The 15,080-nt window shown below is 39.2% G+C and overlaps 1 protein-coding gene across 1 annotated transcript in view; it reads right to left on the bottom strand.

Moving 5' to 3' along the window:
• Positions 1 to 15,080, bottom strand: part of LOC146307411 (uncharacterized) — a 130,185-nt gene that overhangs the window by 12,159 nt on the left and 102,946 nt on the right. Inside the window, exons 23-25 of the mRNA XM_084710395.1 lie at positions 14,712 to 14,823; positions 2,407 to 2,516; positions 1,619 to 1,693 (exon numbers count right to left, since the gene is read on the bottom strand). Coding sequence (XP_084566521.1) covers positions 1,619 to 1,693; positions 2,407 to 2,516; positions 14,712 to 14,823 — 297 coding nt within the window. The remainder of the gene's footprint in view (positions 1 to 1,618; positions 1,694 to 2,406; positions 2,517 to 14,711; positions 14,824 to 15,080) is intronic.

Genomic DNA, 15,080 nt, shown 5'->3' with positions numbered 1-15,080 from the left:
CTCTCGGCTTCCAGAAGAGCCTTTAACTAGCGGCTCAGGCATTATCTCTGACACACAAACACACACACACACACAAATATCCTGATCCATTATAATGAATTGCTATATTTCCACAGTCATTTATCACTTACCCTTGTGGCTATTTATTTCAGCATTTTGTTATGTCACCAATCCTCAGTGTCAAGAACTATTAAAACAAATTTTTATTCAGATGTTTACTGAAGCACTTTACTGCACATCAGAGGTATGAAGTAGTTTTGGGATGGGAAGTAGAAATATATTGTTTCTATATATTTTAGAGAAGCGCTAACCATTCTATGAAACACGACTTCACATAGCCCGAGTGTTCCAGGTGTATAAAGACTGTTACCATTGCTACAGGTTGCCATAACAAAAACATAAGAACAAAACACGCACACACACACACAAGTATGGAGAAAGGAAAAAGCAGTCAGACACACAGACGATGGCGGCGCTGCTGGGCGGGGTTGAAGGAGGTATAGCACCGCAGGGGGGTGAGATGACAAAAGACGGCTAGACCACTTTGATCTCTGGAAAGAGGAATATGTCACGCCCATGTCTGCGTGTACGTGTGTGTGTGTGTGTGTGTGTGTGTGTGTGTGTGTCTGTGTGTGTGTGTGAGCGTGTGTGTGTGTGTGAGTCATGATGATGCAGACATGCAGAATGGCTGTCAGGTGCGAGTATGTCAGAGAGTCCACCTGAATCACATACTACACATAAACACACACACACACACACTACCTTTATACACACACTTGCACTATAATCCAAAAATCTGCTGCTGGGAAAGGTGACCTAGTTTGCAGGTGTAGCGGTTAGCTGAGCTACTGTTTCTCCATCTTTAGTCATATTTAGTAAACAAATATATCCTGTATTCTGTGGTGTCGGTATAATCAGAAAAATGAGCTTCTAATTGGGAAACTTAACGCCTTCTCAAGTTAGAAACAACAACTTGGAAAGTCAGAGAAAGTGAGAGTTGTTGTCTGTTGATGTCATACACACAGGAAATGTTTGGTTGCTAACTTTTTATTAATTCACATATTACATATCAACTTTTTGCTCACATGTAGGGACGTTAATGATTAATCATGAATTGATTAACTGCCATTTATAATTTAACCGATAAAAAATGCAAACTGCAGTAATTGAATCTCACTTGATGTTGTTTTTTTGGGTGTAGTCATTTGTTGAATAAGGACACTTAAAGTAAGAACAGAAGAGAGGAAAACATGAAAACAAGAAAAAAATAGAAATAAAATGTGCATTTTGTAGCTGATTAATATTAATGACTAACTGATTAATCGATTGTTAATGTTTTTCAATTATTGGAAAAAGCACATTTTCAACCCTGTATTATAATCTACCCTACCATACCCTACTGCATCCATGTTTTTTCCACATTATGACTTAAAAGCTCATGAACATACCAAAGCCAGAATAATGACTTTCCAGCTTGGGAAAAGTGACCATCTGAGGAGCACTAATACTACACAGGACTGAGACACACACACAGACGACCACACACAAACAAACAAAAAAAAAAAAAGTCACTCATTAATAAACCTGTAAACCTAAAAATCTCTCTCTGAATACTCACTCTTTCTCTTCAGTGATGATGAGCAGCACCTTGTTTTGGGCCTTCATCTGGGCAGCGAGGCTCTCGTTGGAAACCCTGAGAGCAGAGGAGAGACTTATGAACTGTCCATTTAAAGGTAAGACTTTTTATGAGCATATAAACACCCGCAAGTTAAACAATATATTTTGCAGCACTATATTGCTTGAAACCACAAACTTCAGCACTTTTAAGAGAGCAAGAAAATCCTGTCAGATTTGTCATCATCTGGGTTTTTTAAATTAAATGGTTGCAACTGAATATATTAATATATTAACCATTATTCAACTTCACTTCAATTACATTACTCTTTGACACTTACATTTTTGAAATACAAACTTTAGGGGGTGTCTAAAACTCATTAAACATTCAACATTCAAGTATCTCAACAAAACATTATTAGTTGGTAAACTTTTTCAAAACTCAAAAATCTATTAAGTTGCCTTGAAAGTGTTTTATTTTTACAGTGTACTCATGTCTATTTCTTAAATGTAATGTTTTCAGAAGTATGCTTTAGTATATCATGCTGCACTCAGTTTATTACAGTAATATATAGTATATTCAATCTTCAGTCTAATTTTTATTAAACCTCTAGATGAATTATTCAGTGATCATGAGCTTTACAGTGTGAAAATGTGAAAAAGAACATGAAAAAATACGCTGTACACACACACACACACTATCAGTGAAAAAAACATACAAGATACACCGATCAAGTTGATTTAAATAAGAGTTTTTCATTTACAAATGAGATGAAAATAGTGTGGTCGTACTTTTGTTCAGCAATCCACCGGTTGACATTAGTCATGACCAGCTGGCTCTCATGGCGAAGGTTTGCATTATCGGACCGCGTCCCCTCCACCTCCGACCGCAGTGTGTCCACCTACAATACACAGTCAAATATTATCTATGACAACGCATCCCATCTAATGAGTTATTTTCCTAACTTTAAAACACCTTCATCTATGCTCTGACTGCAATAATGCTGAACAAAACCTGGAAGACCAACATCATTCACACCATCATCATTTGAATGTGCTTTAGTTAAAACAGAGGTTTGCAGTTTAAAAATAATATTTTCTTTCAAGGACGGTATTAAAATCTAACACTTGCAAATGTGGAATGGAGAGGGCAAAGGTGTGAAATAAAGAAAGGTAAAAAAGGGAGGGTAAGTGAGGCTCTAATAGATGGGAAGCAAGGACAGGGTGAAAATAAATGTCAAAAAATAGAGCCTAATAGCAAAACAAGAGAAAAATTAGGTAAATGGAGAATAATGGGGGATGAAAGAGATGGCATTTGCAGACGCAGGTATAAATAGCAGGGTGAGGTATTAAGCGGGTGCAAAGGAGGAAAGATGGAGGATGGTGGGGGAGCAGAAGCAGACTGGAGACAAGATTGGAGAGAGGGGAAGAAGTCGGGTGAGGGGTGGAAACAGGGATGGGATGGCACTGGCTAAACTGCTGACTTTTTCATTCTGCTTATCAGTCGGGACCTTTCCAGGCCTAAACTCTAGGGACCCTGACACATTACCCTTATCGCCATGGAAACACCTTGATATACCATCCCATCTTCCCACAAAGACTTGGGCAAACATGAAAAAAAAACTTTCCAATATGTGGTCCATGATTTAAGTATCCAAAAATGTCACATGATTAACCTAAAATGTCAAAATATCGACTGCTGTGTGAGTTGAATCATGTGAATGTGTGTGTCTACGTCTGTATGTGTGAACACGCGTACGCATACCAAAATATTTTCCTGTTGATGTTTATCTGGAAAACACCTCAGAGTTAAGCCAATAAGAGCGAAGGATGTACGGGCAGTCGTCAAAGTTTAAAGTAAAACAGAGACGAAGCACTGATAAAGTCTCTTTGTTGATCTAGTCATTGTTTGTGGTTAAACAGTGTGCTTGTAATATATATTCATCAAATTCCAGTGGGTCACATGACTACTGATTGTGCATCCTGAGGTTAAAGTGAAAATAACATGCTTTTACTTGCCTGAGGTAAAAAAAAAAAAACTTTTAAGTTATTTACAACTTTATCTAAGAGAAGCCAGGCTTTAATCCTGCACCACATCAGCTCTGGGCTGCACAGTAGGCAGCCAGTTCAAAAGTTGACCAGTTGACCAGCCAATGTTGGCACATATTCTGTGAAAGAAATCCATGCAACAACTCACAGAGCAAGGTAGCAGGTTTTGCTTTTGAACAAAAACTTGCTATCTAATATTAAAATTTGCTGCAACAAAACGTTTTAGGAATGGAAATCTAATGGAAAATATTGCTAAATAAGCCAATGATGTACCAGTCTTCTAATAACTGACGCATATGTTGAACAAATGGTTGCATTGCAGGGTTGGAGAAATCCATTGTGCAAGGGATAAAGGAATAGTTCAGAGTTTTTGAATTGGGGTTGTATGAACTAGTATTCCATAGTCAGTGTATTACAGCTGCTGTTTGGGGAAGCAGCAGGAGAACCGGTGAAGGAAGTTAAGAAATGTTCTACTGTGGATGGGGTCAGACAGCCTTTTCCAATGGGAAAATGCCATTATATAAGTCAAATATCGCTCTTTCCAAATCAACCATCCTCCATCAGCAAAATCAGTAATTTTACCTCGCAGAACACAGGAGTAATTAGTCTGCCGCAGCCTCAATCTGTTAATCTGTTATTGTTGTTTTAAAGGGTTAATTTGGATTTACTGAAGTCACACAATAAACTATAAATATATGAACAAACTCACTGATCAAGGCAGTGGTAAACCAGCAACTCCCATGTTCTGAGATGCGAAATTACTGTCTTTGTCAAACGAGTCTGGTTGCTTTGGAAAGAGTGAGTGATATAACTTCAGTTTCTGGTTGGAAAACTCTGTCCAACAGAAAAGTAAAGAAGTGGAAATATTCTAAATATAGGGTACACTTAAACTGATATTGATTTTTTTAAGTGGACTTTTTTCAAGTGGCTAAAAATAATTCTCGCTGGTGACCCTGTCCACAGCACTTCAGCAGCAGTTGCTTAACTTCCTTCAGCGGTACACAAGCCAGATCATGAAGGTAATTACCAGAAAAGTCATGTTCTGGTCAAAAGATAAACAAAAAAGTTTGTCTTTCGATGGGATCATAATCTCCCATTCGTCACAGTGATGCGAGGTAATAAAGGTGCAGTTCAGTTCAGAGAATGATCTTTCAACAACACAAATGAATAGGCTGCCTCAGATGTGAAAGGAAGTTGTGAAGATGACAGTGACACATAATCAATAATTCAAATTTCATAACATGATGAAGAATTACACTTTTAATCACATTTAGATTAAGGAAGGACTGCATTTCAACAAATAAAGCAATGAAGAATAACTGGGGGAACAATGGAATTACATCAAGCAAATCATTCAATTTTGAGGAGTAAACTGAGTCAGAGCATCAATCGTAATTACATTTATCAACAGTGGCATAAATATTGTGAATCCCCTGTTGTTTGTGATTCCATTCCTGCTTTGTCTCATGCATCGACACATCTCCATGTGAAGGAAGTTCTGTTGTGAAATTATTGGCCCAAACCACGCGTTAATACCCCAATATTAATTATATACACAAAAAATATCAAACCATTCAAGAGCTCAAAACACACCCACACGCATAATGCATCTGCACACACCTTCCCATGCACGAGCACACACATGCACACACACCGGCAGGATCTGTGGCGTGCTGTAATGACAGTAATTACCTGTGGTCTCACATTAACATCTCCCTCCTGACTGTCTGACTGGCTCGGCTGGTGGAGGGATGTAAATCGCAGCGCAAGTCTGATGTTGTGATTAGGACTAAATTACACACCATCACTCTGTTTCCACCAGTGTCAAGGGAGGCAGTGAAAGGGTGTGTGAGAAAGAGGGGGAGAGTGTGTGAGAGAGAGAGAGGGAGAGGGAGGGACATTTAGAGAAAAAGGGACAAAGGAGGTGTGATTGCAGGCGGGGGGAGGAGTAAAGGAGCACACCTGCTTAACATTTAGATTGGTTTTGTTGCACAAATATTTTAGCTGATGATGGGGGCTAAAAGGGGCAACAGAATGCATTTGGGACACACTTATAACCAAGTTTGGTGATACAACCAATCCTTTCAGGTCTACACTCTTAGAAATAAAGGTTCCAAAATGTTTTTTTTCCTTAAGGGCTAGGGCTCTACCCACAACCATTTATTTCTGAAGAACCGTTTTCATCCAAAGAACCCTTTTTGGAAGAACAAGTTCTTCAAGGATTGTTGAAAGTATGGGTGTAAAAGATCCTCACTCTGAAGTATTCAAATGTGTAACTGTTTTTCTTTTAATGTAGATGTATTTGGAATCCCCTTAATTAATTAATTTTACTTGTGTTCTTGTATTTTGCCTCATCTGTAGAATATAATTTGGTTTTTTGTACTCTCACAAGACAAGAGGGTTATAAGTGAGTTCTAGATAAACACTGACTAGGTGGAAAGGTTCTGGATAGAACCCCAGAGCAGATTCTGAACCGTTACACTACAGATGTATAACCCAGAATTGGTTCCCAGTAGGAACCAAAAAATAGCAGGTTTTCTCTGGGAACCAAAGTGAGTGTGTCTAGGTGAAACCTTTCACAGATCTAAGTATGACCCTTTAAGTTAGGTTCCAGGTAGAACAACCTGAAAGGGCTCCAAGTAAAACCTTTATAAATGGTGCAATTAGGAACCCAAAACAGGTTCTCCTCTGAGGAGAAGCCAGACCCTATATGGTTCTAGTTAGTACCTTTATTCCTAAGAGCTTAAGCTGGAGAAAATGAGTTGACGACTGCAGTGCTGGTGAAGGATCTGGAATCTTTACAGCTGCTGCATCAGTATTTATCATTTTGATAGTTTATTCTATCAAAATAAGGCAGAGCTGTCCAGTCCACAGCACACACTTTTCATTGACAAAAGATACAAGATGGACTTTGTGGACTCACACAATCCTTTTTCTGAACTTAAACATCTGAATGAACTTTCATGACAAACCACAAAGCGTACCTGCAGACAGAAAAAAAAAAAAAAAGATTGTGGGGACTTTAGCAGTTAATGGATTTTCCATCTCTTCTACTCTCCATGGAGCTGTGCACTGGTATCACATTGCACATTAGCTGTACAGGACAAAAAAAAGTGCATTTTCACTAAAACAGACCAAACTGTCCAAGGTCGTGGGATAAACATAATTCAAAGTTAACTTTTTCTGGGTAAAGATGAGGGAAAAAATCAGAAACAGATCAGCCTGGTTGTTGCTCCCATCACCATCAAACCGCCGGAGCTGAATACGAGCCATTACTCTGTTCCACTCAGCTCATCAGAGCACATCCTCTCATCAAATTAATGAACACATTTATTGTTAAACACGTTTTTATAAAACATTCATTCATTCTGTCTAATTAAAAGACCCAACAGGCCTGACATCACTTAAATATGCATACTTATCACTCTCAGGGTCTGAATTAAAGATCTACAGGCGTGTGTGTGTGTCTGTGTGTGTGTGTGTACTGTATGTGTGCATGTAAGTGTACGATGGCAGAAGAGAATGAGGCTTCCTAAGCAGGTCTTCTCACTCTAGGCTTAATGGTGATAATCATGGCGTGACCCAACATTAAGACAGTGTGTGCGTGTGTTTGTGTGTGTCCCACTCTCCCTAATGGTGACGATGATGACATGTTCTCCATTAGACTAGTCAGTGGGCCACGGCAGATCTAGCATATTAATGATGCTGATGATGGCTTCTTTAATTACCTTCATCTGCTGCCGCATGGCCTGACTCCTTTCCCCGAGTCCTTTCATCTCACTCTCTCCTACGCATGCTGCTGGGTTGTTTATCAGTAGCTGCCATTATCCAAGTCCCCTATCTTGCATCTAGCCTGCATGAGCACAACTGCATTAGCAGCCTTGGTAGACATTTCTCAACCACTTGCCAGTGAGATGAGGTTCCCCCATCTAGTTGGCATCCTTATAATATATAGAAAAAAACTCAGGGTAGGGTTTTGGGTGTAGACAGAAGTGTGTCCATAATCACTGAATGTCAGGATCTGCCAAACACAGAAATCTGGCACAAAACACTCGCTCGCCTTTGGTCAGACAGTCTCAGTAAATAAGACTGTAAATAAGTCTAAAATGAAAGGTATTGGTGGTGTTGTACTTAAATCTGTATCATTTCAAACAATACCCAGTGTTAGAACTGGATTTCATAGTGTTAATTTTGAGTTACATGAACTGGACTCAAGTCAGATGCAGATGACTTTAATCTTGACTTGAAAAAATCTAAAAAGACTTGCAACTCAACACGGACTTCAACACCAGTGACTCGTAATTTAACTTGAACTGAAGCATTTTGACTTGAAAATACTCAAAGAAGTATGTTATTTGAAAAGTGTGCCACTTTGTTTTGAACAAATCCATTTTGAACCGATCTGACAGCGTCCAATCAAAGCGCAGGAAAGAACCATGAAGAACTAACAATACACTACTTTGTGTCAGCAGATGGAAAACAAAAAAGGAACTGCAGTATTTAAAACATGAGGATCAAAAATTACACGCAGCAACCCAAGACTGTCTAACTTTGTTCGACATTTGAAGTTGCGTAAAGAACAGACACCTGCAACTCTCTTCGTGCAACTGAGGAAGAACTGCCAACCTTGACCATGTTCACAGTGAAGTTAGCGCATATATGCAGGATTTTTTGACGCAGGAATGAATCCCAATTTTACCCTTTCTCACTTAAGTGGATCTTCATGTGTTTTTTTGTCCAGTGTGCTTTAGTGAGAACTAATGGGAATCCAAATAAAGAATAAAGTCGAGGCTCTGTTGTTAAAATTGCATTACATTTGGCGAACTTAGCACTTGCCTGTCATGATTTTTGACTTACCTAGACTGGTGTTAGCCTACATATTCTGCACTGATTAGGGTAGTTGAGCTCCTGAGGTCAAAGCAATGCAGCAGAATTACTGGAGAAAAGATGCAAATATTGCCACACAGCTTCTATATTTGTCGGTAACCTCTCACAATAGAAAGTTATGGGTGCGTCCTGGACGTGAGGGATTCCCATTTAGCAGACTGGCCGTTGTTTAGTTGTCCAGGTGACCATCCTGCAACAGTGTTCAGCAGCAACACAAAAGAACCATTTTAGGTTTTTATTGTTGCCGTATTGTTTAGGGATGAGCTGATGCAGCAAGAGTTTGGAAGAACACTGCCAGCCCTGTTAAAAATTAAGTGTAACATACAGTGTGTACATTGCTCTGCTTAAATTGTTTATTTGTTCAGCACCTTTATAAAATGTTGAAAAATTTATAAGATGTGGTGGGAGGTGTGGGAGCAGTTTATTCATAACTAGCTATTTTTTTTCTACATGACTGATTTGATTTCTGCTCAAAAATACAAAATGTGCCAGGGCCAGCCCCTTTTTAGAAGCCCTTAGTTCACTTTATTCACGTGCGGTATAATGGTATAAGTTCACCTGGACACAAACATTAATGTGAGCACGATATATGAAATTTACTGTATGAAAAATCTCAGAAAATAGGAAAAAAAAATATACTGCTGTGACAAAATGGTGAAATGACAAAGAAGCATTTCATAGGTTTACATTTTGATGTTCTCAGTCATAGCAATTTAAGATAACTAGTCTTTATTCTTTAGTCCTGAGATTGAAAATGACTTTGAATAGGGTGATGTTACACAGCTCTTTTGGAAACTGTGAGGAGGGTTTTAGCGGAGTAAAAACTTGCAGCTTAGGTGAGATGATTAAAGGTTAGCCTTGAATAATTACAATAATAGCATTCTTTCTTACTTTTATAAATTAGACACTGTTAAATGAGTGGCAGGTGTGATTTGTAAAGACTCATTTCCACTCATTTTTCAAGTGTGATCAACCTTGGCCAAGGTTGCAAACACAGGCATTTAAAAGTGAAGAGGCTGAACTTTGACTAACTGATATCAATTTACCTTGGTATCTTGCTAAAACTAACAAGGTAAATACACATTTGAGAACGCAGAGAAAAAGGCTTTATTAATTCAACACTTTTTAACAAAAAATACATCTATTAAATTAAACTAAATGTGACCCGAGAGAAAAACAACCTTTAAGTATCTTTTTTGTTCTAATTTAAAATCATCACACCCCATATGCCTCTGCCATGAACCTCTGCATACAGCAGCTTTTCATGATTCACCTATATCCACGCACAGAAACATAGGCAAATGGTACAGTTTTCTTTGATGAAGGAAGACAGCTAACACGGACAAAAAGTTATGGAGACGAGATGAGAAAAATAGTGGTCAGTTTATCTGCGCGACTGTCCGTCCTGTCTCTCAAATGAATTACAGGTCTGTAGCTTAATGAGCTGTGTTTGAGGGTGATGAGACACAAGGACACACATGCACACACACACACACACACTGAACAAATACGAAAGTCCATTCCATGGTTAAACAGTCAGACAATTGGTCCACTTCTCTTTATTCATCAACTAAACAAATGAGCTTCATTTGTCTGTCCTCATTTCCCCATCATCAAACCTGTGTGTGTGTGTAAAGACGGCAATCTAGTGTGGGTCATTCTAAGCTAATTAGGCCAAGCTGAGGGCTTCTATCAGGTATAATGAGTTAGATCAATGAACACAACACCGTTCCGGAGACCAACTTTCTCTTGCATCACCAAAATGAAAATACTACGTGCTAAGACTGGGCTAAGACTGGGTGCGAAGACTGGACATGCTTGCTTACTCAAATGAAAATAAATAAGTAAAAAAAATATTCAAGTGCTGTTGGGACGTAGTAAGTATAAAAGTATAAAACAGCTGCTCTGTATTCATCAAGATATTGCATTCTTTACTTGCTAGCGAAAAGGTTAACAAACCATTTGATTGTTTGCTTGCTAGCTAAAAATTTAACAAAAAATTACATTTCTTACTTACTTTTCCAGCTAGCTAGATGATGCATTGTTTAATAGTTAGCTAAAAGGTTAGTTAGTCTACTCATGATGGCTCAGCAGAGAAGCTTAAATTTGTCCTTCATTAAGAAAAAAGTTGTTAGCCAAAGCTTTCTTCAAGGAACCTTATTGTTTTCCTTAATCCATCTTAAAGGCAGCCATTTAAAAAGTTAAATCTCCTCAAGTCTACATCAAAAGTAAATACTGGATCAGTTTAAATTGGAATTCAAAGTTTTGGTTTGACAGAAATAAATTTAATCTAGACACTTACAGGTGAAAATTTGTGCATCTCCCCCCAAAAAAGATTAGATAAAGCAACATTAAGCAGCAAAATCATCTACCATCACTGCTCGAGAAAATGGAAGAAACTGTAGCGAGTAACATTTTGCCGTGCCCACCTCCATGTCTAACTATTGTGCAGAACAAAACAAGTGTTTGGGAGCTTTTAGTCATTCAGTGTCTTGCTAAAGGATACTTAACCAGGCTCGTCTCTCTGTAATCATTAGGCAGATCCCCGCTGACTCGGAGTGATTAAACGCTACTGTCTAATTGTATTTCTATAGAATGACATCAGTAGTTGTAAAGATTTTGGGCGACTAAGAAAAGTTTATGGGAATGAAAACACGCTTATAAACTTTTGCTATCTGAAAACTTCTCTGCAAATTCTCATTAAAACTGTTTGAAATCTTTTACTCTATGCTAAAAGAAGTTGAGGTAAACACACTAATGACTGTGATTGTGTGTGTGTGCGTGTGTGTGTGTGTGGCAGGGAATGACTGAGGGAGAGGGGAAAGGAGAGAGGGATGATCTGATCAGTCATAAAAACATGCCTTATGTTTACCACAACGTGTATTTGAACTGGACTCATGCAGAGGGATGGGTTCTAGTGAAGTGTGTGTGTGTGTGTCTGTCTGTCTGTCTGTCTGTGTGGGCAGCAACATACATGCAAGTACAAAACTGACCGGTGGATAACATACAAGTCCTTTTCTATCAGAAAAGAGACGTTAAACAGACCCAGAAAACACAAACAAGACACTGCCTGTAACCCACAAACCCCCAAACACACACACACATACACACACTGTTGCATACAAAGACATACACACAGAGAAAGAGAAAGACAGAGCTATCTGAGGTTCAGCTACTGTGCACCGAGGCAATTTGTAATATAGATTTCCTCTATAGGCCACTGTAGTGTACCATTTACCATTTCAAACCCTTTGATTTTTTTCACCAGCGGATAATTCATCTTCTGCTGGTCAATAACAGAGATTTGGACCTAATGAAGGAGTCATAGTCAGAACGGCCATCACACTGGTGTTTAAACACTGTTTGGAGTCAAATTCATTGAAAAGCTCATCTGTTGTTGAGATGATGGAAGACAGCAAGAATGCAAAGGGGAAATGTAAGGGATTGTGTACTGTTCAGTGCAGGAGACAAGCTAGAGAACACACACACACACACACACACACACACACACACACACACACACACACAGACATACAGATCAGTGCATACAGTGCACACGCTCCAAAACACAAACAAAAACATGAAGTGCAAGGCTGATTCATTTAGAAAACAATAACGTAGTGATTTTAACAGATCAAGTATCAAATATCATTTGTAGTACTGTGTAGAAAACTCAAAAATTAATCACAGCTTTTCTCAACCAGTCAAAGTCCATGACTGACACATATTTTTCTGAATTCCTCTCGTTTTGTCCATTAGCACCTGATAGGGGGCTGTACTTTCTGCTTTACTATCATAGTGACCGGATGCTGCTGGCAGTTGCCACAGGCACATCTGTCTGTGGTATCAGTGTCTTCAGGGATTAGTTTGATGTTTTTGGGAAATAAGCTTATTCACTTTCTTGCCAAGAGTTAGATGAGAAAATCAATGACACACTCATATTTGCCTGTTAAATATAAAGCTACAGCCAGAAGCTGGTTAGCTTAGCTTTGCAGAAAGACTGGAAGCAGGGGGAAACAGTTAGCAGGTTGCATGCAGGGATGTGGATAGACATTTTGAGGGTTGTTGCTCTAACTTGAAAAAGTAACCCTAACACGGCTGCCTTTATGTTAGCCTGCTAGCTAGCTATGATTGGGTTGTGCATTAGCATACTATTGTGCAACATAATCCACATTGTTCAGAAGCATGTGTAAACACTGTTATTAAAAGGGCATCACAGTGGCAACACTTTCCATGACTTCAAACAACACACCTGGAGCCCTAATACAATGGCAACAATTCCATGTTTGGATGCTACAGTGTCACAGGACAGGGGGCATAGTCTTTTTCCTAACAGCTCTCAGCCACATCAACAAGTAATATTAGTTTGAAAAATACAGTGATTTAATTTGGTCTGATTATGTAGAATGATAGGGCTGGCAGTAGCAGTGCTGCAGCAGAAGTGCTGTCCATGTGGCCGCCCCATGCATACAGGCTGCAGCAGTTCAGTGAGGTAGCACAGGTACAGGCAGTGTGGCCTGGGCGTTACTCTTGGTAAGAAGGAGAATAGGCACATTTCCCAAAATCCTTTAAGAACAAGAAAACTTGATCTTGAAATTGTCTGAAAAAGTGAAAGTAGTAGTAGTAGTAGTATTGACTCATAAAATTTAGGGTAGGACTGGATGATTTTACCTATAGAGTTTTGACTGGTGCAATGCAAAAGGATGGAGCACAGTTCAGTGTATTTAACAGGAGGTTGATTATTTTCAATAAAATATTTTTTACATATTGTAATATACCAGTATATCACTGTGAGAAAAAATACTTTCATAATATTGTGACATTCGTTGGAACCCTGTCAACACTTCAACCACCCTTATTCAGCCCAGTGAAACTGTTGCTTCCAATACAAAAGAAATTCAGAGCTTCAGTTTGTGCTGACATTCGTACACTAGTGGCCATTACCATATCTTCCTCATGTACGACTTTGACATGACAGACCTGTGACTAACTAACTTTGATCAGAATTTTTACAACAGAGTAAAAGAGATGAAAGGATTTTCAGCAGTTGAGAAATAGATGTAGAACTCTATGTGAGCACTGGCCTGGCTACTGACTGACCAATCAGCTGGCCTAAGCCAGTGTCTTACTGGCCCTGGGCAATCACTATTGTCAAGAAAAAAGGAGAGCCACGCTATGTGGGCTGCATTATTCACAAGGACAGAGTGAAAAAAAAGAGCAAGGTGAGGAAAAGCGAGTGAAAGGGAAACACATATGAAAGAAAGATTGAGAAAAGAGAGGGCAGAGAACATGGGAACGGAGAGAAAAAATAAGAAACAGAAAGGCAGAAACAAGAGAAAGGAAAGGAGTAACTTGAAGAATTTGAACAAAATGCAAAATCAAGATCCAAGAGAGCACCACTGTGCACAGCAGCTTAAGGCAGAATTCAAAGTTTGTCGAATCTAAATGAACATCACTTCCCCGTCCTGGCTTTACCCTTAATTATCCATTCTGCCTTTGTACAGCGGCGGCTCAGCTCTGACAACCAGCTCTCCCCTGAGACCCCCCCAACCCCCCGCTCGCAGGCAGAACATTAGGGAATATCAGGGAATATTACACCCAGGAATTAACGCTCCAAATCACCTTGCCAGGTTTAGGTCCCGCATACACCCCTCCCTGTCTTGGACAAGATAATCCGGGCTCTAGCACCGGATATATGCCACTAATCATCAAAAAGGTAAGAGGGGGTGCAGGGGGAGAGGCGAGGAGGGGAGGAGAGGGGAGGAAGACCTTGGAGGGCATGGGAGGAGAGAAGAGGAGAGGAGAGAAGAGGGAAGGAGAGGGGAGGAGAGGAGACCTTAACATACAGTATGTGTATTACTATTCATGTTTATGTAGTACAGTAGACCAGTTCAAATATTCCTTTAACCCACTTCACTTTAAGTATAAAAGAACTAGGATCAGTTGCAGAAATCAATACACTGACTGGCAGACAGATTAAATAATTACATTTAAATGATATTAAGTGTAAAATTGGTAAAGCTTTCTGTGAGTACAGACAGTATCTCAATAGTTCAGATGACAAACATCTTGCCTGCACTGTGCTCCAAGCCGATTTAAACAAACACAAATATTTTATTTGCTGAGGCTATGTCACTCAGGTCTGGTGTGTATTTATTTACCTGGTCCTGTGCATCCTGTTTCTCTCGCTCTGCCTTGAGTTTGTGATCGACAGCCTGCTGGAGATTCCTCCTGAGCTCTGCCACCTCCGTCTCAAGCCTCACAGCCATTGACCTGCACAGAAAAAAATAATTGAACGGATGCTACACTAGAATAAGCCTAATTAATAAAAATCAGTCACTATAAATACACTATTAGCACATACACTATTACCAAAACATTTCGGGAAACATACCCAAAAATAAATTTTGGACAGGGTTATGCAAACAGTCTTAGATGACTCCCAATAAGAGTTTAAAATGTGTAGATCAAGATTTAAACTTTGTTGTACAATTAAAGACAAAACACAGTTTACTAAACCCAATTTTAGT

Source organism: Lutjanus erythropterus, chromosome 21, assembly GCF_056507025.1.
Source record: "Lutjanus erythropterus isolate fLutEry1 chromosome 21, fLutEry1.hap2, whole genome shotgun sequence".
NCBI classification, from domain to species: Eukaryota; Metazoa; Chordata; class Actinopteri; order Lutjaniformes; family Lutjanidae; genus Lutjanus; species Lutjanus erythropterus.
The sequence above is the reverse complement of the archived record's forward strand: the minus strand, read 5'-3'. Positions and strand labels throughout refer to the sequence as shown.